Source organism: Pelecanus crispus, chromosome 1 (assembly GCF_030463565.1).
Source record: "Pelecanus crispus isolate bPelCri1 chromosome 1, bPelCri1.pri, whole genome shotgun sequence".
Taxonomy (NCBI): Eukaryota; Metazoa; Chordata; class Aves; order Pelecaniformes; family Pelecanidae; genus Pelecanus; species Pelecanus crispus.
The window spans coordinates 71,055,067-71,077,436 of NC_134643.1; the positions used below are offsets into that span (position 1 = coordinate 71,055,067).

At 48.9% G+C, this 22,370-nt stretch overlaps 1 protein-coding gene across 1 annotated transcript; it reads right to left on the minus strand.

The window, feature by feature from the left end:
* Positions 1–67: 67 nt before the first annotated feature.
* Positions 68–20,662, minus strand: ADA2 (adenosine deaminase 2). The gene is made up of 10 exons (XM_009493183.2): positions 20,529–20,662; positions 19,153–19,478; positions 16,028–16,253; positions 8,885–9,095; positions 5,716–5,843; positions 4,497–4,587; positions 4,085–4,193; positions 2,955–3,112; positions 1,884–2,086; positions 68–1,069 (listed from the first exon to the last, which is right to left on the minus strand). The coding sequence occupies exons 2-10, from the start codon at positions 19,463–19,465 to the stop codon at positions 961–963; spliced, it is 1,548 nt and encodes a 515-aa protein (XP_009491458.2). The 5' UTR covers positions 19,466–19,478; positions 20,529–20,662; the 3' UTR covers positions 68–960.
* Positions 20,663–22,370: the final 1,708 nt, after the last annotated feature.

Genomic DNA, 22,370 nt, shown 5'->3' on the forward strand with positions numbered 1-22,370 from the left:
GTGGATATCCATAGTGTGAGAGGAGTTCTCCACCAAGGTGAAAATCTGTCTGACAGGCTGAATAAGGGCATATTTGCACTCTGAGTTAGGCAACAAAGGCTGGTAGTGGAAGCCCCTGAAATCAAAAGGTGTTTCCTATAAATGCAGAGGCCTGTGTTAACATGGCCCAGTGCAGGGGGACAGTTTTAATTAAGCCGGATCTGGGAAGCCAGGGTGTTTTTTCTCAGCTGAAAAGTGTTTTGGCTTCCTTGTGACCACAGGACAGGAAAAGATTTTGTAGTAGCAAAAACCGTCAGAGACCGAGGAACCTCTCTTCGGCTTTATGATCACTGTGCAACCAGGCTTAGATGTTCTGGGAGCAAGTTCCATCAGCTCATTTCCAGCCATGGTAGGTCCTGAAATAGCAGACATCAGACCTATGACTGGTTCTTCGACCTAGCAGTGCTATTTTGGCAGCAGGCCCAGGGTTAAACATAACAAGAGTCATTTTCAGTCCTTGCTCTCCTGAAGGTCAGTGGCCCAAATGGTTGGATGTTTGTCTTAGCTGTTTCCGGACAAGGTCTGCATTTTGTAATGATAAGGTGAAATTCAGAGATCCTCATGTTGGCAATCTCCCGCCAACTCTAATTAGAAAGCATGTTTTTCCTGAACAAGGATGTCAGGATTTGATCATTGGCAATTTTTAGTTGTTTTGACTATTTTGAGTAGGGTGTTCTTTTGTTGTTGCTGTAAAGGCTCACTGATCCCTTTTACCTCCAGTCCATGACTTTCACAGGATAGCACAGCTCATTCTTAGCATTCAGCCCATTAAGCCTAGCTTACCAGAATCGCCCATTGCCAAGTGAAACTTTGAGGTTCTTTCATCTGCTCAGGTCGCATGGAAGAAGCAGTCTCCAGCTTAGCAATAAGCCTGGCTTGCTCTGGCTTGCCAAATGCCTTCTGAGATGAGTCTCCTCCCCTCTAAAGCTCCCTCAAAAAGCTATCAGAGAGGTCAGCCACAAATTGGTCCCATTTTTTCTGCCAGACCTCTTTGGCCTTGGCTTTCTCATCCGGTAGCATGGCACTGTATCTGTGAGGAGGAGAAAAGTCAGTATCAGACAGGAGACAAGGGGGCAGCTATTTCAAGATCAGTGGCTAAAATGAAAAGGCAGGAAGCAGCAACAGATTAACCCTTGCAGGACATGCCTACACCACACAGACTAACAGTGCAAAGAGCCTTGAGCTCCTGCTGGCTGGGCTTACACTGGGACGAGAAGCATCACGGCCCTATCAACAGCTACCAAGTCCTTCACCGTGAGGACAAACAGCTCAGTCTGCATAAGCTGGAGATTCGCTGGGTGGCACCCAGTGACTAGTACAGAAGAGACAGTGCTGGTGTTGCTTTCAGATGTCCCCTGGGCTTGGTCCAAATCGGTAGGAAATGAGAGTATTTGTTGTCTTCCTGGCCATGCAGGGTCTTGGGATTGGCGTGAGGATTGGCACAGGATTTGGCAAACAGACAAGGGTCTAGGAATGTAGGGAAAGAGCCTGGGCACCATATCCAAGCTATTTTGGGACATTCAGAGCTGTCCAGATAAAGTGGTTAAATGCACCCAGACTATATGCTGGTAGATTGTTTTTCTGTATTTCCCCAGTGGGCTGTGGCAAACACCGCAGCAATTCAGATTTTGGCAGAAATGGCAGATGGGCAGAGGAGCTTCTGGGGTCCCTGTGTCCTGCCCTTGGAGGAGACACATAGAGGAGACTTTGCATTAATGGAAGCCCAGTTCGTGTGGCAGAGGAGACTCTGGGGCCAAAACCCAAATACAGCAGGTTTCTAGGGAGCAACATGATAGATAGTCCCCTTAGCATTACTATGGCTAGATGAGAGGTGAGGAACTTACTTTATGGAGTTGAGTGCAAGTTGTTTTAAGGTCCTCAGGTCGGCATTCATCCCTCCGATGGCCATGAACACCTCATAGAAGTCATAGGAGACGCCCTTTGCCCCAAAGATAGGGGGATCGTCAGGGCTGATCACAATAGGGTGCCCTTCAGCCATGAGGTTGGCTGCGGGGTGGCTCCGCAAGTCAGCTACCAACAGCAGAACCTTGGTGGGGAAGGGTGGGAGACAACATGACGTTGGGTTATTGCTGTAGCTTGTTTGCATTATGGCACCCCCGTCACACCACGTACCTGCTATAGCTGCCTGTGTCAGCAGGTAGTCATCAGGGAGGAAGAGTCTCCAGAGGGCTGTTCAGAGCATGTTAGGCATTCTGCTCTAAACTGCTGCAGGAGGAGCCTACTTGTCTCCACTGACTATAGAAGGAGATTGGTTTCCTAATCACCTAAATCGAGGCCAGTGGGGTGAATAACTTCTGCTTTTTTATAACAATTTGACTGTGAGCATTTCAGGAACAGACTTTTGGTTATGTATTTGCTATGACACTTAGCCCAGGGCATCTGGAGCTGGTATCAGGGTTCTCTCCCTCAAGGCTCACACCAGTACATCTCTAATCCAGAGCATCCTTCCTGCTGCACCCAGGGGACAATGTGCACCACGCTAATGTGTTGCAAAAGAGTTCCCCCTGGTTATGAATTCTATAAAACCAAAAGACTTCCAGTTACAATCCCAGCTTCTCAGCCTCTGGCCCTCCTGGCTTTGAAGTATTTTCTATTATGCCTTTTTAGGCACCTCCCTGGCTCTGGGCCTCATCTCCACGAGGGAGGACTGCCTTCCCAGGTTCCTCTGGATAGGAATTTAAATGATTTTGAGCTGACTGGCACTACAAGCCTTATATATATCCACAGTGTGTGTCTACATAGCAGACTGCACTGTAATGTGGTGCAAAGGAAACTGAGCCAGCCTGGGTGCAACAAAACATCTAGCTGCCCCCCAGCTCCCTGCTGCTCCTAGTTGCTATGGTATATCCCATTCCAGTGTCCCAGCCCCAAGACCTAAGGCTTTACCAACATACCTGGTTGGAGATGGGACAGACTTCTACAGGAACATCCCTCTTCAGAGACAAACTTCTGGCTACTGGGTGTTTAATGAGGGCAAGTCCATGGCCAATCCGGCTGGTATTCAGTAGCAACGCATCCAGCACATTATTGTCTATAGAAGTGCCCTGCCAGTCTGAGCAGAGACAGGTAAGAATCACTGCAGTGCTGTGAGGAAATATATCTTCTCAAACTGCTAGATGGTTTTGTTAATAAATTTCTCAGTCGCAAGGGGAGAGGGTTGCTCATGCTCCGAGTTCCCACTTTGCACTTTCAGTGAAACAGGGATCCAAATCTGCCCAGGAAGTTGCCCAGCATAGAGATACCCACTCATCTCACCTGGTTATAGATGTCCACAATATTGGTCTTACAGCTAAGCTAATCATGCTGGTCTCCATTCATAGTCAATGGAGAGAAGTAATAATTTCTGGGAAACAGCCTGTACATTAGGATGAGATGTATTGTGCCTTAGAAGTGCTTGTTACTGTCCATCGCTATAAAGGGAGCCTAGGGTTACTAGTTCAGGAGTAGACATCTTCTCTGTAGATGTTAACATGCAATAAGCATAACACACAAGTTAGATGCAACTGTCATGCATGGTTAGGCTAAATACCACCCATACAGACTGAATAATATATTGCCGATAATAATACATTGCCCCAGGAATGAAGGGTAATGATCAGTGACTTTGATGAGTGTATTCAGTTAAGACTTGAGGCTGGCTCAGACATTCCTTCACCTTAAAATGTAAAATAATGGTTGAGGAATTCTGCTGCCACTGTGGATGGGAGGTGAGCACTTCTCCGAGGAGGAAATGGCTACCAGCAATAACTCTTGCAGCATGACTCCATGTTACACACAGGGCAAAGACGCTGAGCAACATGATGCCTACAGTCAAGAGCAGGGATCAGGTAGGGAAGGTGTCGTGTAGGAATGTTACAGCAACAAGCTGATATGGGGAGAAGCACAGGGAAAAGCGATTATATACACATGTACACACACACACACATCATCATCTTTATACAGCCAGGCTTGCTTCTTCTGTGCTTTGCCAGACGTCACATCTTGCCTCTGAAAGCAATAACAGGCCTTGAGTCCTCATGCTTACCAGTCTCCCCAGCATGGAAAAAGTATGGCAAGTTAAACCCCAGGGAATATGGGATGGTCAGAGCATCCTTCAGGTCCCATAAAGAATGACCTTCATCTTCATCACCAACCTGGGGGAAAGAAGAAAGGTATTTTTGAACATGCTGTGGAAGATGGTGGGACTTACAGCTCTATATCACTGAGGTGCCAGCTGTACTGAAATTACAGTGCTGTGGGGTAGGGAGCTGATTCTTTCAGGGGATTTTGTCAATTACCCTCAACAAAATCCTTAGCTGGAGGATTTGCAATCATTTACACTGATTTCAGTACAGCAGCAGAGGATCTGGCTCTAGTATAAAACATATGCCATATTATACGTGTAGTTTTATCGCACCTCTGGGGTTAACACGAAGCCACAGAAGAAATACAGTTACCAGGTCGAAGCCTGCCAGGGTGTCTGGGAAGTGGGCTCTGAGTGCCATGGCAGTGACGATGGCTTCTGTAATCTGTGAAACATTCAGCATCCTAAAGAGTAAAAGAGAGACAGCAGTGCAGAGGCTCACTCCCACGGGCCTGCCTTCTTTGGGTTTGAGTTGTGAAATGGGGCCCCCAGGGGTATTTCCAAAATGCAAGTTGCTCCTGAATCTGACAACCAGCCTCAGGTCTCCAGAGTAACAGCAGTAGAAAATTGATATTATGAAAGGAAACCCCTGAATGACCAGGAAATGCCTGGCTAGACCCTGCTGTCACTTGAGTTGAGGCATGCTTGTCTAAGAATCACTGGCTTTCCCATCTACCAAGCAGGAAACACAACAGCATGGAGAGAAAATGTTTAAATATTTTTTTTTTCCTCTCGACTGTTTTGTTGGGAGGTGGGACGGTAGCTGCATTTCAAGAGAGTTTTAAATTTAGATTTCTTCCAGCCCTATCGGATTTAAACATCACAGTGCATTTTGCAGACAGACTCTGTCCATACCTAAGCTGGCCACAGGCAAGCCAGCTCTGAACTGGAAACGGCATCGTGCCGAGCCAGAGCGAGTAAGTGCCGGTGAGAGGTCTGTTATATTTGCTCAGGATCACCTCATATGACTTCATGGCATCTGGCTGACTTGGAGAACAGCCTTGTGCCCGCCTGAGAACAGCAGCACGAACATACCATACAAAGGCTGCCGGGAGAATAGCATTTGCAGGGTCCCACAAGGACCTTTGCAATACCGAGTGCCCATACTCGGGCACTGCTCTCACTGTTTCATCTTCCGCAGAAAGGAGGAGTATGTCCAGGCTTGGGAAGAGAGCATGCACAGTTTGGACATGCATGCACACAAGCAGCCCTCCCCTTGCTCATTCCCGCACCCAGGGCTCACAGACACTTGTCTCTCCAGCGCACACCATGAGCTAACCCTGGTCACTTCGCACATACGCAGACTTATATAGATGATTTCTCATCCTCAGCCTTTTACATGTGCCAGGGAATGCTTCAGGAGTCAACACCCCAGGTCTGCCGATGCACGCAGGCATTGCTAACCAACTGCGGCGCTTCAGCCCAGCCCTCAGCATCGCTTCTCCTGGCCTGGACACCTCTCTCCCCACTGCCACCTCTGCTGTAGCACAGCCAGCCACACACAGCTGCTCTTAGCCCCGCTCAGCCTCTACCTGTGTGCTGTAAATATAATCTTGGCTCCAAGAAAGTCAGGGTGATCCTTCACAAACTGCCTGGTCACTTCCCGATAGGTTGCCACGGACCATGATTTATTGTGCCAGGTGCCGTCGAGTTCGTACACCTGCAGGACGAAAAGCACATGGCAAGCAGAAGTTGGAAGAGGTGTTTTATTGGAGGGTGGGAGAAATGAACTGAAGAAAACCTTGGAAGAAGCAATGTGCTGCGGTCCTGGCAACAGGACAGAAAAAAGCAGTTAAATCTGTGCAGAACATTTTCTTCTTGAAGCCTTTAGCAGCTGGCAAGAACCAAGGAGTGCTTTTCCTCCCTCGGATGTGATACAAGAAACAAGTTTCTCCATGTTCAGACATGGCAAGCAAGTGCCCTTGAGTACCCAGAGGAGACCATGACCTCTTACTCATGCCTGTATCAAATGCTGGGGCGTTTTGTCCAGCCGTCTGGCGGCTCACACACACGCTCTGTGCCTTGCGGTGGCAGTCTGTCAGCCAAGGCAGCCCCAAGGCATGCGAGGGCCGAGCTCCATAAGCTACCAGCTGGGCTGGGCTTCTGCTCCCCTCTGCCAGAGGTTTGCTCCGTGACCTTGAGTCGGTCATTTAGTCTTGCCACAGTTTCCCAGTTCTCTGGCTGCAAACTGGGAAAAATAATCCTTTTGGCATGCTCTGTCTCATCAACTTACTTTGTGAGTTCCTCGCTACCAAGGCTATACGCAGGGCTTTTGCCCTGATTTCAGCAGGGATGTAGACCCTACATTCCCTGGTTGATACGAATCCACAAAGGCCCTGCCTGGAGTTGCTCACAAACAGCAGCTGAAATCACTCTGTCCGTTCTGTTCTTACCCTTCTCACCTTCCTTTTCACCTTCATCCTCCTTCTCTACTCTTTAACTGGTCCACTCCACCTTCTCACTTCCCCTCCGGTGCTGCCCCTTGCAGCGATGCCCCTCGCTGAGCCCCTGCGCCCCGTCCCGCTGTGGGGCATTCCCCTTGGAGGCACCAGGAGCTGCGGGGCAGCCGCAAGCGCTCAGAGGGATTTTTCCCCTCCTGCAGCCCATGGGAATGTGAGACTTTACACAGCTGAATTTGCAAACACAGCTGGGTTGGGGGGGCTTTTCCACAATGTTTGCTGTTTTGCACTAAATCCCGACTTTCATTTACTTTCCTTCAGGGGCCGCTTCTGGCAGGCTTTGCTGCAAGGCGAGCTTTTGCAGAGTGTCAGCGCTGTTGTCTAAGCCTTGTAGAGGATCTCCAGGCACACAAGCATCTCACTATTCCTGTCACACCCTGCTCACCTCGACTTTCACAGCAAAGCATTTCCCTTCCCTCTTGTCCCCACTCCAGCCTACCTGGCGCTTCCCTGCCGGCACTACCCTTCGGGGCCGGCAGCCCAGTGCACCCCCAGTTCCTCGCAGCCCTTGCAGCACTACCGGGGCTGCAGGCAGCCCGCCTGCCTGTACCTCGCAGCTCGCTGAGCTGCCCAGCGCGTTCAAGTCCGGGGGCTCTGGAGGCTCCCATGCCTGGAGCCAGCATTAGGGGCTGGATGGGAAGCAAATCTTCCCTGCCAAGCTTCTCTTCAAAAGACATTACAACCATGTCTAAGGGCTGCCGGTAAATGCAGGGTATTTTCCAATCAGGCCCACGCAGTTGTATCATCGCAGATACTCTTGGCCCGGAAACCTGTATGACCGGGGGGGATGCCAGTACTCGCGCTGTCTCACAGCACAGGAATTCTGACATTGCTGCTGTTTTCTCTTTCCAGGTACCCCAAAGACAGATGGTGACTGAATTCAGAGCAACTGGCTTGCGACCAACAACCGGCAAAGTAAGATACATATAAGCTTTGTGGTCTTCCCCCCCTCCTTTTTTTTTTTTTTTTCCTTTTCAATACACCCTTCTCATCTCGAGCACGATAGAGTGCCAGCCTGCAGTGCTGACACTGAGCCCTATCTTGCTATGGGGCCAGCCGGAGCTGCAACAGGGCAGAGTTAGCCAGCCCCGCTCCCCAGCTGTTGTGGAGGAGGCATGCACAAAGCCAGATCAGCCTCCAAATTTGTCACAGCACCTGCCTGTCTGCTGACAGGGTGGCTGCGGAGGCCTGCCCGGCAGCAGCGGTGGTTGCTGGGGTGCAGACATTCATCTGCAGCTGGCTGGAGCCCACCGGCATGGCTGCTCCGTCCGCTGGACGCCGTGGTGCCAGCAGCAAGCCGCTACCTGCCTTCCCACACACAACCCGCCACCACCACCTGGTCCTTCAGGTGCTCCGGATGGACCTTGCACAGCAGCTTCATTCACCTTGCGATGGACTGTTAAGAACATGGAGGTAAGTGGTGTAGTGAGGACCAGTGGCCCCAGTTTGTTTGTTTTGGTAAGGCATCTGCCTCTCTGACAGAGCTCGCACCCCACACTGCCCGGCTTGGAGCTGGTCTGGAGAACTGTATGGAAAAGGTGTGCTTGCACTGTTGAAATTGCCACCGGGAAAGTGGGAACCGTTATAGCCGAAGAACAGTGGTGGGGTCTGCTGGTGCTTGGGGCAGCCTGGGACTGTAGGACAATCTGACCAGCTCCGGGTGACACACAGGGAGAAAGACCTTAACTCTTACCAACAGATCTTAGTATTACTGGCAATGAAAGGAGCAGTTCATACTTCACATGCATAGCCAAAATTGTAGGTTGTCTGCAAACTGTGGAAGACTCTGCTTTGCCAATTGGTTTACTAGCCTGTTCAGAGAAATCACTCTGAAATAAGCTGTGAATTTAAAATAACATAACTATTCCAGACTAAGTCTCTCAAGATGGGAAATTGCTCCAGAAGAGCTGCCACAGAACAGGTGATTCTGGTGCAAAGCTGAGATAGAACTTCCCAACCAGCAAGATTTCGACACAGCTCCCAGTCAGACTGTACACTGCAGTTTTGTGCTGTTGCCACAGTAGGTATCTTCCTTAACCATTAAGAACAAAGCATCTCGCACTTTCAAGCCCTCGCCTATGCAAATCTCCAGCAAAGACCTTTGAATATGATCAAGGTTTTCCAGCATCCTTAGAAGGGCAGGTATGCAAACATCCAAAAACTACATTCAAGATAGGACTTGAGAAAAGTTATGGAGAAATAAGGATTTAAAAGAATACTAGAGAAGCCAAAAAATACGTACCGGAGGCAGGATAGCTCTTATCTCGACATACTGTATGTTATCTTCATAGAGCTCAAGCAGGCCCTGGTAGAAATAGGCCTTGAACACAGGTGCATAGCAGATAAGTCCAGAGGCAATGAGAAAGACTTCTTCAAATCTTTTCCAGATGAAAGTCTGAGAAGGGTAGGCCAGCTCAGGGGCATCCGTCACCAGGGTCAAGTTTCTCAGCAAGCTGTAGGGAAGGGTAAAGGGAAGAGGAAGAATGAGAAGAACAAACAAGTCAACTGGCTTTCAGCATGCAAAAAGCCACTGGCTGGCAGCTGGGTGTTCGGTACAGGAGGAAACAGGATTGCTCTAAGATAGGTGTGAGTTTTGTTGTCAGAGACCAAGCTTTGTGGACGTGACACTCTCCCACCCACATGCGCTGGGGTGCAGCAGTGCCCAGCTGTGCTGAAGGAGGCACGTGTTCTTTGGGCAGGACCAAGGTAAGGTGCAAAGCCGTTCCTGCCACAATAGGGGCCCAATATCTAACTCAGAACGTGTTGGCACTGCAATACATATGAGCATACCAACAACTAGTGCAACTAGAAAGCATTCAGGTAATTTTTCTGTCACCTATATTTACTCCTTTAATGGCTGGTACAGATAATAGCTGACAGGTAAAAAGTCATATGCTACATGTTGAGCTACAAGCAGGGTAAGACTAGGTGTTCAAAACCTGCCCCTTCCTTTTTTGAGGGCAAAATCTTGAGGAATAATAGCATTACAAAAGGAAGTATGATGTTTTTATATCATAAGAATTGCACTCTGCTACCCAGGGGTATCCTTTATCTGAAAGTAGGCTAGTACTGCAGAGTCCTGCAGACTCCTGCAGACAATATATTCTCCCAAACATCTTCAATGCATGTAAAAAGTTATGACACCTGGCCCTCTGTTCACCACCTAAACGCCAAGTTTCCAGGAGATGCCATGTACTGGGCCACTGTCAACCTGCTTACTAAGCCTGTAACTTGCCCTGGTACCTTTGTGTTGTCGAAATATGTCACCTAATATAAGCAGGGGGGAAATGACTGTGAATCAGAAATCCTTTCTGCCCACAGTGGAACAAACTTGATATCCTGCCTGCCTTGCTGATAACTTCTTCAGATTTGTCTGCTGGGAAACAACTGCTAAGAATCGCAGGTCCTGGCTTTTCCTTAGTGGGACAGAAATGTATTTATTTCCTCCATAGACTCAGCCAGCATATAAGCCTCTTTCAGAAATCCAGAGAGGTGGTGGGTAGTTTTATCAAGCAGAGTTTAACGGAGCCAGTAATTGCAAGATTATCTAGTTGCGGGTGACAGCTTGCATTTAGGACAGGGCAAGCATCTGTGCCGCAACGCCGTCCTCTGACAAGCTGATAGCCTTCGTCCCGCCCGAAGCCTTGGCTCTGGCAACAGCTCTCCTCCCTCCGCTGGTGGCCACCTGAAGAAGAGTTTGTAATACATTTCTCTGGCTGGTAGGCAAAGTCTGGATGGCAATACGGGGGTGATTAACTTCATTCCTGAGCGGACAAACTGAAGCCATCGCAGCAAGCTGTGGAGCTGGGTGCTTGCAGGCAGGTGGGCTTACCAGTCCAGCCAGGCCTGATGCTTATCTAGCATCAGGGGCTAAGCAGGTTCAGACACAAATACCTTTAACTGTGCTTCATCTTTCATCCAAGTATATTGTTTCCCCTCAATACCAGCTACTGATCTTTAATAATGTTTCATTGATGTCTTGCCCCCATCCTCGTGCAGCGCTCTGCTCTGTTATATGGGAGATGTGGGTTTGATTTGTGCTCTTACTATCTTCTTCCAGGCGGCTTCTGTGGATGGAATAAAAAAATCTCCCTCCTACAGACGTAAAATGTGATCTGGTCCAAACACATAAACTAAGACATCCCGGGCAGGGGCATCCCTTTTGAGCCCCTCCATCCTGCCCATGTAATGGAGCCCATTTCCCCAGCGTCTGCCTGCTGTTTTGTTGTCTAAGGACCCTCTTCCAGCGGCTGCAGTTTCATGTCTTCTTCACTCCGTTAATTTCTTTGCCGGGAACAATTTTAGAAGCAAAACTGTACATAAAGAGACACTTGTACCACGTTGAGGATGAGATTTTAAATGCTCAAGAGTCAGGAAAATTCAGAGTTAAGGTTTCCACAGCAACTTTGGCTCTGCCCTCCCGCGCATTACAATAGGGGCTTTGGTGCCATTATCACAGGACACTGGGCAACCCCAGCTACTGTTCAGTAATCCATGCAACCAAACAGACCGAGCTGGACCATGGCTGGGGTGGGCGGCGTTTTGGACGGGCAATGGGGAGCACACAGCAGCAGGAGACACCGTAGCATCACCCTAGAAACCAGGAATGCGGGAACTAGGGGCATCTTGAAGGCGCTGATCCAGCTGCTGGAGCGGAGAGGGTGTGCTGCAGCTCGGCAGGGAGGGGAGAGGAGGTTTCATGTGGGAAGAGCTGGGGAAAGCAGACTTGTCCACTCCTTTCCTGCCCTCAGCCCTGGCTGAAGGGCAGCTCCCTGCCAGCCCCGTGGAGAGCACCTGCCCAAAGCCAAGAGACGAGCGGGGCTGTTCCCACCAGCCCTGCAAGCACCGAGGGAAAAACCTCCCCGTGGATCAAAAGGCCGTGCAAGCCCGTTCTCGCCACCCCGTGCAGCTTCATTTCAGATAAGGATGGGCAGTTAGTCGGGCTCCCATCGCTTTTCTCCCCTTGTCCTGTGAGAACTCGGCTCTTCCAGCAACGAGCGCACAGAGGGCTCCCCTCCCTGCCTTTAAATCTAGCTGTACAAACTTGTGGCTGTTTACTTAGCCTGTGCTCTTGGGCTAGAAACAGCAATAAATCCCCACACCACCCTGCTCCTAAAAGCACATAAATCAAATCATGCTTTTTTTTATAATCCCCTTCGCTTTGAGACTGATTATTGATCCCTATAACTGTTGAAGATTTATTGCGTAATAGTGATCCATCCTTGATAACTGGATAATCTCCTAAGGGTTCAGGGGCTTTTGCCATCAGTAGCTCATGCAGATGAAGGAAAGCTTCATAAATACATTTTTTGCTTCTTTTCTGGAATGGGCCCTTGCCAGTGATCAGGTGCAGACTACAAATAGCCTTCCACGTCATGTCATATATGCACTGAACAATGCTATTGCAATGCATATGCCCAAAGGGGCACAGCTAAAATGACCAGCTAAGGGTTATTTATTTTCAACTGTGGTTTTGCTTTCTTTTCCTGGTTTTTTTTTTTTCCCCGCTGTTTTGCTTTCTTGTGCTATATAATGCCGAAGTGAACCGTTTTGTTGCCTTGTTTTTAAAGGGATTCTTTTTCCTGCTTTTTTGTTTTCCTCTTCTCGATGGGTAATTATACCCCTCTCCTCACCGTAGTATCTGAATGTCTTCCAGTGGTGCATTAAATAGTGTGACTAACATCTGTCACATGTGGTTCATTCGCTTTCTCTCTCTCTCTTGTCCCCTCTTCTTCTCCCCAAGGGGAGACTTGTAGAGGGAGCAGAGTGCTTTGTTTCTGTAGTGGATTTTTATTCTTTTTTTTTTTTCCTTGTAATGCACACACTGCCCTATTTTTCTGCGAGATAAGGCAGTCAGAGGACAAGGAGGGGAAGGTGATGCGGTCTGGGCAGCCATTAGCGCCCAGGGGAGTTGTCCCCTCAGCCTCGGCCATGGTGTCAGCTCCCTCATAGATGACTTCATCCTGGTGATAGAGAGCTCCACTGGGCCACCGGAGCTGTGCTGCCGGGCACGGCCTTAATCCTCGGGCTGCTGGCGGAGTCAGGGGGGGTTGCGGTGGTATTTTACAAATATCTGGAATGTCAGTGCTGTTTCCCTAAATATCTAGGGGCATGCTCTTGCTTTAGAGATGGTGGCCGTTATGTTGCATCTTGAGGAAAAAAATGGCATTCTCCTATATCGTAATTGATTGTGAAGTAAACAAGTGAGGATTATTTTTTTCTTTTAAGTCTCAAAGCAAAATTCCCTTCCTTTCTCTGTCTCCTGGCCCGCGGTCTCCTGACTCTCGTAATAGCATCCTTTTGGAAGCTTACCAGTAACAGAATACTCCAGGGTCTTGGCCCATAAGGCGTGTGTTTTGAATAGGAATGATTAAACCTTCTTTTGAGGGAAACAAACAAGAAGACTTCCTTCCAAAACACACACATATGTATATGTATGCATATGTACCTAAAAATGCAAACAGCAAAAATGTAATGCAGATACTTCTCTCCCTCATCCCTTCCTGGTCAGGAATGCAGTAAGGTGAAAGAGGTGCAGCCTCTCGGAAACATTTCCATTGTTCCCTTCACATTTGCTGATCCACCCTGTCTTGCATGAGAACCCTTCCCTGCTGCCATATTCCCTTGATACTTCCTTGAAACCACCCAACTATCCATCCGTTCCTTCCTCTGACATCTGCTTTCTCTCAGCTTGTCAGTGCTCAAGGGCAAAGAGGAGTGCAGGAAAGAGGTAGCCTGGGATGCACATGTTCAAGAGACTGGGAGAGTTTCCAGAAACTGAGAAGCAGAACAGATTGGGGCCTATTCCTGGCTAGAGACCTATTTCCAGGCGGCCAAAAAACATTCCTAACCCCTAGACTAGTACCCGGGGATTAGATGAAAATAGGAGGGGAAGCGCCTCAATGTGGCTGTTGTTCATGTGTTTGCACATTATGTGCAATGACTCCTCTGCGATTTTGTGGTGATGAGCACAGAAGGGCAAGAAATGAAGGACAACATACCCAGATGAGTAAGTCTGAGCACCCAGGATGCAAGAGATCCAAGTTTGTACTTGGCTCTGGCACACATTTGCTGAGGAAAATCACTTCATCGGTCTCTGCCTCTGTTTCCCCTCTGCCCTTGGGGAGACCCTGTAGTGGGGTGTCTTGTGTCCCTGTGTAGTGCCTGCCTCTCTGAAATCCTGATCTGACTTGCGGCTACTAGGCGTTGTCGGACAACTAATACAAAAGAAGAGGAATGTGATAACAATGCCTCTGAAAAGAAGTCCTGTTCCGAAACAGGACCATAGGGAACCAATGCACAGCTCCACCCTCCTAGGTGTATAGGATGCTGAGGCCTCTAGCCTCAGCCAGAAAGGGACGTCACACTATGGAAACACAACCAAAACCAAATACAACAAAGGGTTGCTCCTGAGACGGTTCTGAAATACCCAGTGCAATTGCTTGGGCTTTAAGGAAGTGAAGCTGTTTCAAAATCCAATCTCTTGCACATTATTTATGGGTCTCCTGGTGGGGTTGAAGAGAGCTGGTGCCATGGTCTTTCCCTCATCATGATTCCCAGTAGAAATGGAAGGGAGCTAATGGGGAACCGGTTCTCTCTTTGGAAGCCATAGATAAGTGACTTCTCACCGGATCTTATTTCTTCCATCACATGTCAGGGCAGTCGAACCTCAGGGTATAAAAGGTCAAGAGCCCTGGGTCTGGTGCTACCTTCTCCTTCCCTTCTGGAAGTGCTCACACATCTGCAGGAGAGGGGCAGTGGGTGCCCTGGAGAGTCAGCTCCTTCTGCCCTGCCCCTTGCTGTTGTTGGGGAGGGAAGGCAATACCATGCCAAAGGTCTGGCAGCTCCTCAGCTTCCCAACCTGACCTCCTTCCCAGATCTGTAGGGCACAGAGCCCAGACAGCTTCCATGTGGAGAGGATACAAGCTCCCTAAGTGTTAATAGGTCTCTATTTAAGAGCACACACCCTTACTGAAGAGCACTATGGTAAAAAACATGAAGTTTCACTTAGGAAATGCTGTAATTAGGGTCACCCACATCACCTTAATCCAGTCTTCTCCTCATGTGTCAGCATTGCAATACAGTCTTTAATTACATGACACCCCATACTTTTTTTTTTCCACGGGACCCCAGCCCTCCAGAGTGCCGCGGACAGCAGTGCCCTCTGAATGGATCGCTACTCAATATTTTCCTTTGTCCTCATCACTCAGTGTCTGACTTCATGCATTATTTAGTGTGCTCTCTCCAGCCCCCTGCACACCACACAGAACTACACACTTCCTCCTGGCCTTTTCAGCAGGGCTTTGTCCCGGCATTAATGGCCCCTGGATAGGGAGACAGGGATCCCTCTTCCTGCCACCACCGGCTAGAGGGGGAGCCAGGCTTTCCCACCCACCTGTAAGTGATTAAATGGTAGGTGGCTGCTGAGCAGCCAACTAACACCTGGTCCTGCTAAAAGGCTGCCAGCAGTTAAGGTAGGAGCTGCCTGCAGGGAGGGGAGCTCCTGTGAGAGAGCAGGTGATGTCTTGGGGAGCCATCTGAGGTGTGAGCTCCTGGAGAGCTTTAGGGGGCATTGCCTGTAAGGGGAGAAGCTTTGTCAGCGGGGAGGTGTTGAGCGGGGAGTGCTACCAGGCAGAGGACCTGTGTGTAGGGTTCATTGACTCAGCCAGCACCCAGGCTGCAGCTTAACCCCTTGTCTGAGGGTAGGAGGGCAAGTTGCAGTTCCTGGTGCCTGAGGGTATGTTGGGACTGAGTGCCCCACGCTTCAGTGTGGTGGGTACTAGTGGGGTTTCAGAGAGCCCTCAGAAAACAAAGATGGTGTTTGGAGGGGGAGGCTGGGTTGGGTTTTCTTTTGGGCTGCTTTGGGTTTTTTGCTAGTGCAGTAACTAATGTAAAAAGTTTGCCCAACTTTTTGCTCTGAATCAAGATGATGACTTCACAAATGACTTCCCTGCTCTTGGGGAGAGCCTGTTCCTCAGCTACGTGACTTTCTCATCCTGTTCCTGGGTACCTCAATGGATGAGGCAAGGTCTTTCACCATGCAGCCCTGTCCCATGCTGGGAGCACATCCAGCCTGGGTGCTGAGGAGAGGTGGGGGCAGGTCACATAAATCTACTTAAGCCACTGTCTTCAACATGTCTGTGCAAAGGACCAGAGTGAGGGTGCACAGAAAACTTCAATTTTGATGGTCTCTAACTCTGCAGCATTAAGTACACCAACCTTCAAGTTCTTATATTGCTATTTGCTTGTTCTATATATGTAGCCCTAAGCAGAGTTCCCCGCTTTCAGAGCAGCAAGCAAATGGGAAAGTTGGACCAGAATGATTCTGTTGGCTACACAATGCTCTCATGAAGTGCCGGCAGGCTTCTGACTCCTCTTCACTCACCTGCTATCAAACTCGGTCACGTCGTGCAGCTGTTTCCGGTAAGTCTCCAGCAAAACCCACTGGGAGCACTGGGCTGGCACTGTGTGAGGAGGGTGAGGCTTGGAAAAGCGAAACCGAACGGTGCCTGTGTGGGTGAAGCAGATGTAGCAGTCGGGGAGGTAGGTGGCATTGTACACCAGCCAGTCCACGCTCAGGATGGCATAGTCATGCAGGTGTAAGACAGCACCTGGTGGGAAGACAAGTATATCCTAATGAGACAAGACAGCTGAAAAGAAGGAATGGAGTTCTAATGTGATAATAGTTTGAGTTTGCCCATCCAGGGGCATCTGGAAGTGCTTCTAGATGGCTGTGAGTGACCTCTCCCAGCAGAGAGAGCGAGCGGCTGCTCTGCCTCCCCCATGCTGGGGGATGTGGCCCCCTCCACATCAAACGCGGGGCAGGCAGAGCGTGACAGCTCCCTGGGAGCAGAGGGAGGGGGGAAATCAATAGGGAGCTCTGCTTCTCCACTGGGATGGAAAATGCTCTGAGTTATTAAAGGTCTTTCACACAGACTTTGCTGTGAGCTGGCTCAGGCCCCACTGATTTAAAGAGGAACTTGCACAGTAGGCAGCAGTTTACAAGGCATACTAGCTGACTGGCAGACCTGAAGTAAGCCTCTATATCTAAGCTGTTTGAATCTCAGCCTCAAATTTTGCATCTAGTCTGTGTCTCTTCTTTCATCTCTTTGAAACTCCGGCATACACAAAAATCCCAGCCTATGACATACCGGGGAATTGCACTCAGATGCAGAAGTACCATCTACTTCTATCCCTTATCAAAAGCATGCTCACTTATGTTGTACATCTGTTGCTGGCCAGCATGAAGGGCCTTTGGGATGCTCTGTTACTGTGCAGTATGTTGGCAACTGCCAGCCTTCCTGACATAGGAAGCATGCTCAGCCCATCCTTTCACTTTGCTAAAATCTCTCCTTTTGCAGAGATTTCTTACATTATTGGTGCTTGAACTAAACTTCACCTTTGTTAAGGGAAGATACTGTGAGAGCTAAACTCTTACAGACATGTATTTAATTAACCCAGGGGAGACCTCATAGTCAGAATAGCTTTAATGCCCTTAGGGGTAAAGGGAGAACATGAGTAGGAGGAACAAAACAAAAGACTGGTATGCATGTGACATTAGACAAACTTCAAGACTGTAATCTGTAGTGGACTAATCTAATATAGACTATAATGTCTATAATCTCTCACTACAGAGGGTCTGACTGTTAAGATGCTAAGAAACTGTGGTCACTGCTCTCACAAGAGCTAGCATTCCAGAATGGGCATGCCACAACTGTCTAGATCTGACCCCCCTTTTACTGGCAATGCCACCCTCTTTCCTGTATGAGCAGCAATAGAAATTACAATACTGCTTGAAACAACAGTAATTCCCCAGGGGCTCTGATCAAGACTGAGGCCTCTAAGACTAAGTTCTACTCAAGCAGTTACAAGGACGTGATCTTGGCCCTAAAAGCTTACAGCTCTTGCCAAGATTCTGAGAACCCATTTTAGCATCTCCTGGATTGAAAAGTTAATTTTTTTTGTTTTGATTCCTCCTTGGTATCAAAGATACCCTACTGAAGAGGGGGGTACTTTTAAGTTCCTTACTATTCAATTCAGCAATAAAAGGGTAAGGGCACCTCTGACATCCCAATCATTTACAGTAACAGATTAGGATGCTGCAAGCCAGGGATCCTCACCCCTCACCAGAGGCTGGGAGGGACAAGCTGGGAAGTGAGGAAGATGGCTCTTATCCATGTGCCAGTGTCACAACTTTGCAAGTGAAAAATGCCACAGAAGTGGAGAAGCTGACTCCCAAATCTTCCAAAGCAGGCCACCAACCTGTTTCCAGGCAGCCATGTGGGCAAGACCATGGAACTCTGCATAGTGTTCAGAGTCACAGAGGTATTAGCAATGTCTGCTGCAACTGTCTTGTCTCTTTAGTTAAAAAAGGGCATCTTTTTCAAATGCTTCCTTACTGAACTAGAGGTGCTGAGGGAGAAACTAGTCGGTTAGCAGTCAAGGCCTTCCTCCTGTGATCATCTCAACATCCTGCTTCTGTCAGAGACTCAGGGACATTGAGACAGGCCTCCTGCTACACAGCCCACGTGGCTTGGACTTTCCTTTCACTAAAAATACCCTCTTCTCCTTTCCATCATAACCCGGAGTACTGAGTTTTCAAATGCTGCTGAGTCCCAGCTGCTCATCAGAGGATATACAGGGTGACATGGTGAAGGTATCGGACAATCTCATGCCATTATCTAACGTAGAATGTTCCAAACGCCTTAAAAGCTATGTGTGCGCTGCAGAGTGCAGAAGCCCCTTTTGGTATAGGGCATGGCAGCCCATTAGCACATAGCTTGCTGTAAAACGAGAGAAACGATCTTTAAACTAAAGACAAGAGGAGAAATGCCTGCCCTTATAAGCAGAGATTTCCTATAAGTGCACAGAACAGAACCTGATTAAGAAAGACTAAGTGAAAGAATACAATAGTTTCTATATCATATTCTGCAGGTCACATCAACACAGGCTTTGACTTCCATTCAACAAGTTAAAAAAATTGCAGTGCTGGAGGTAGCACCTTCCTGCTCTAGTGCCCCCAGCCTTTCCAGTACACTTCCAGGCCTGCTACAGAGCCACCTGTACAAAAACTTACTGGGGGATACACCACTTCTGGCTAAGAAGTGGGCTAAGGCAAGGTTGGTAGCATGTGTGGGAAAAGGAAAGGCCCTGGCTGGAACTTGCTGAACAAATATGAGTGTCTATGGTGTCTTGTTGTCTCTGCTTCCTTTGCCCTTTCTCCACACTTGAAAGGCTGAAGGATCCATATTGTAAGTTATAGCAAATGTTACAATTGCTGGAAACATGTATTCATCCAATCCATCCCCCTCTTCCTCTCTCCCCTGGCCCCGTCCCCAAGCTCAGATGCAGGGCTCTTCCTGGAACCCAGCGAGCATGATTTACAGCTCTCGTAAGCTTGCCTGCAACCAAAGGTCTGCCACATCTCCTTGTGCTTTGTCCTGGCTGTGGCATAGAAAACAAAAGGCGCGAGGAGAATGACTAAGGTGAGCAACCATAGGCCAATCCTACCTTTTGGCATGCGCTTTAAGATGCTGAACACTGCGCTCTGATCAATGAGGCCTTTTGCCCGAAAGAAGTGCATACTTGGAGGAAACTGTCCTGTAGTCATGGCTGTTGCAACCTCCTTCTTCTTGAGGTTTACAAGCTTCGTACTGAGCTGCTGTTCCTGTGTGCTCAGCACCAAATTGCCACCTGTCTGATGGGCTTTCTCCTCCTGCATTAGGGAGTTCCGGTCCTTCCAGAGCGGGGTGGGAAGGCAGAGGGAAGCCAAATTCAGGAGAAGGTATGCCAGCCTTATGCCTTGCCCAGTTGGAGGCTTCATCTTAGCGCTGCACCTGAGGGAGAATAAAAGAAAATTGGAGCACTAGCACAGGTCAGAAGGTGACATCTTAGCAATGACCCATTGAGGTGTTAAACTGCTGGCCCATCCTGCAGAAGTAGTGGGTTAACTGGGTGTTCAGTACTGGGGGAGCATCTGGTGCCCGTGTCCCCTGTATTTAGGACCACGCATTCATGCGCTCCTCAGGATGCTGTCTGCACACAGCAAGACTGTGGGCAGGGTGGAGAGGAGATGTTGCTCCCTGGATCAGGCTGGCAGCACATCACACAGACCTGCAATCTGGCAAAGGTCTCACCCTGGAACAGGGAATTGGTGAGCTGAGGACTCTGGCTTGCAAGCTGGGATGGAGCCCCCTCAGAATAAGGGGTGCTGGTGACAAGGTGCCAGTCGTGCTGCCAGCGTTCCAGGGAGGGAAGCAGAGTGCTGTAGCACTTGAGGTGCTTTGGTTTTTTTTTTGCTTGAGCTAATCAGATCCCGATTTGCTACAGTTGAGACCTTGTTGCACTCATAGTATATTCCAGCTATCAGAGGGGTTAATTTATGGGCAGAAAAACCCTAACTTCCCCTGCAGTGACAGAGGCGTGTCCCTTCCTTGCAATCACAGAAGAAAGAGGACAGAAAGGAGACCATGGGAGTAGTAAGAGATCACAGGAGACAGGCACATGTGAACTTGGAGAACTCTGCCCTTCCCAAAAAAGGCACAGCTGCAATATAATCCTTCAACACCAGGCTTTAGTGACCCGCCAGACCAAAGCTGGCTGGAGAAAGGCTCAACATTTTGAAATGGTCCCCTGTGAATTACATTGTAAGTCCCTGCTTGCGCACGTGTTTTCTGCTTCTAGCCTCTCCTCCACCCATGGTGCCTCCAGCCCGACAGCCTCTGCCCCATCAGTGAGTCCCAGGAGATGAAGATGTGCTGGGGGAGCAATCTGCCGGGAACAGGGGGAGGGGTAGATGCAGCCCCATGTCAGGCCTGGCTCTGAACTTAGCAAAAGAAACATCCTAGAAGGCACTATCTTATCCCTGGTGAGACTGACTCACTTACTGTTAACTTTCTTCCTCCTTGCATCCAGAGCTCATCCAGCTGCCACCCGAGAGAGCAGGGAACAGTTATCTCTCTTGCAAGCTGGCTCTGTCCCAGCAAAGATAAAGAGGCAGGATCCGTCCTGGCAGTGCAGAGCGAGGCACCCGCCAGTGCAGACAGTTCCTCTTCCTGTGCTGTCGCTCCGGCTTGCTCAGCTTTTATTTATCCCCGTCCCTGCCGCTTCATGAATATATAAAGAGGAGGAGGAGGCAGGGGAGGTTATGAGAAAGCGGGACACAGGCGCCCGGGCAGGCGGCTGAAGGGAGCTGGGCTGGGAATGGGGGGGCCAAAGCAGCGGCGTCACCTACCGGGAACCCCTCCAGCTCCCGCACAGAATAGAGGTGGGCTCTTTAACCTGTCATTGCCTGCCTGTGAGGCGATCAGGGGCTTGTCTGTGCAGCCCTCCTGCATACTCTGATAGGCATACACAGCTTTTAAATATCCTGGAAGAAGCGCCTAGGCACATATTCCCAGTACGGGGAAACTCTTGAGCCCTGCTCAGGCTGTCCCAGGAATATACATGAGCTTGGGTATCTAATCTGATGTAGAACACCACGCGTTTAGTGCCAACAACACTGCAAATTCTATTTACAAATGGATTTTTATCTGAGAAAACAGTAATTTGTAAAAGTAGTTTTAAATTATTTTGCCCAGTCTTTACCAGTAGTGTGAACCAGGCAGATGTCAATCCAACTGGCCGCACCAGGGCTGCATTGGGTACACAGGGCTAAACTTGTTCCTAAAGTCATAAGGTGGAGGTGGGTATGGTCTGCTTTTTTTTCTTTTTTTAAAACCACAAAAAATATTGTAATTTCACCATTTTATTTTGCAGAGTTAAATGGGCTGAGTTTTAAAGTTATTTAAAGCAGATGTTATACAAACAGCTTCCAGTGGAGAACAAAGTCCATTTGGTTTAATTTAATCAAAATTTTAACCATTTTAATTTTTTGTTAATAAAAAAAGATCTCACAAGACAAGAGCTATTGAAAACAACCCACAGCAATCACAAAGACCATTTTTGAGGCAGAGAAAGTAGAATCTGGCCAATAATACGTTAAATTGCATTAGCGGGCACCACTGCAACAGATTGAAAGCAGGGTGGACAGGCCCCCCTGAATATCCCAGCTGGACACTTGCCTGCTTTCCCTCCTCTCCTGGTCCCTTCACCCTTTGCTGTCACCAAGATTAGTCCCAGCATCCATGCAGGGATCAGGCAGGATCCCCCAATGCTTTCTGAGCCCCAGCTGGGGCAGTGTGTCTGGAGGCTGGCTGCGGCCTCTTGCCCGCTTCCCAGCAGGATGGGGTTTTTCTGGAGTCCCAAGATGATCCTGCTCCCAAAGGGAGATCAGAGGAGCAGAAAGATGACCCAATTATGCAACAGTCTGCATAGCTGACAAAAGCAATCCAAGGAGGTATGGAGAGAGACCGCAGAGGGAACCACATGGAGTGGAAAAGGGACGGTTCAGCAAGGACAAGCATTCTGCCTACAAATACCTTCAAGGGAACAATATGAGCAAAGGAAGGGATTTGCTCTAATTATCTCAGAGTAGTGAAGCCTGGCGTTAGGACCATAAAACTAAATTCAGGCTAGTCAGTTAGAAAACTGTCTCTGCAGTGAGCAGTTGGGTGCTAGAGATGGGTTCCCAGGGAGGAGCATCAAGAGGGGTTAAAATGCTGGTGCAAAGGACCTCAGACAGCAGCTCAGAATCAGGCAGGGGTCTTGGAAATGCCTGCCAGAGCACCCAAGAGATCTGCAGCGCTGGTTCATTCCATCAAATTGAGTTTGAAAAACAAAACCAAAGT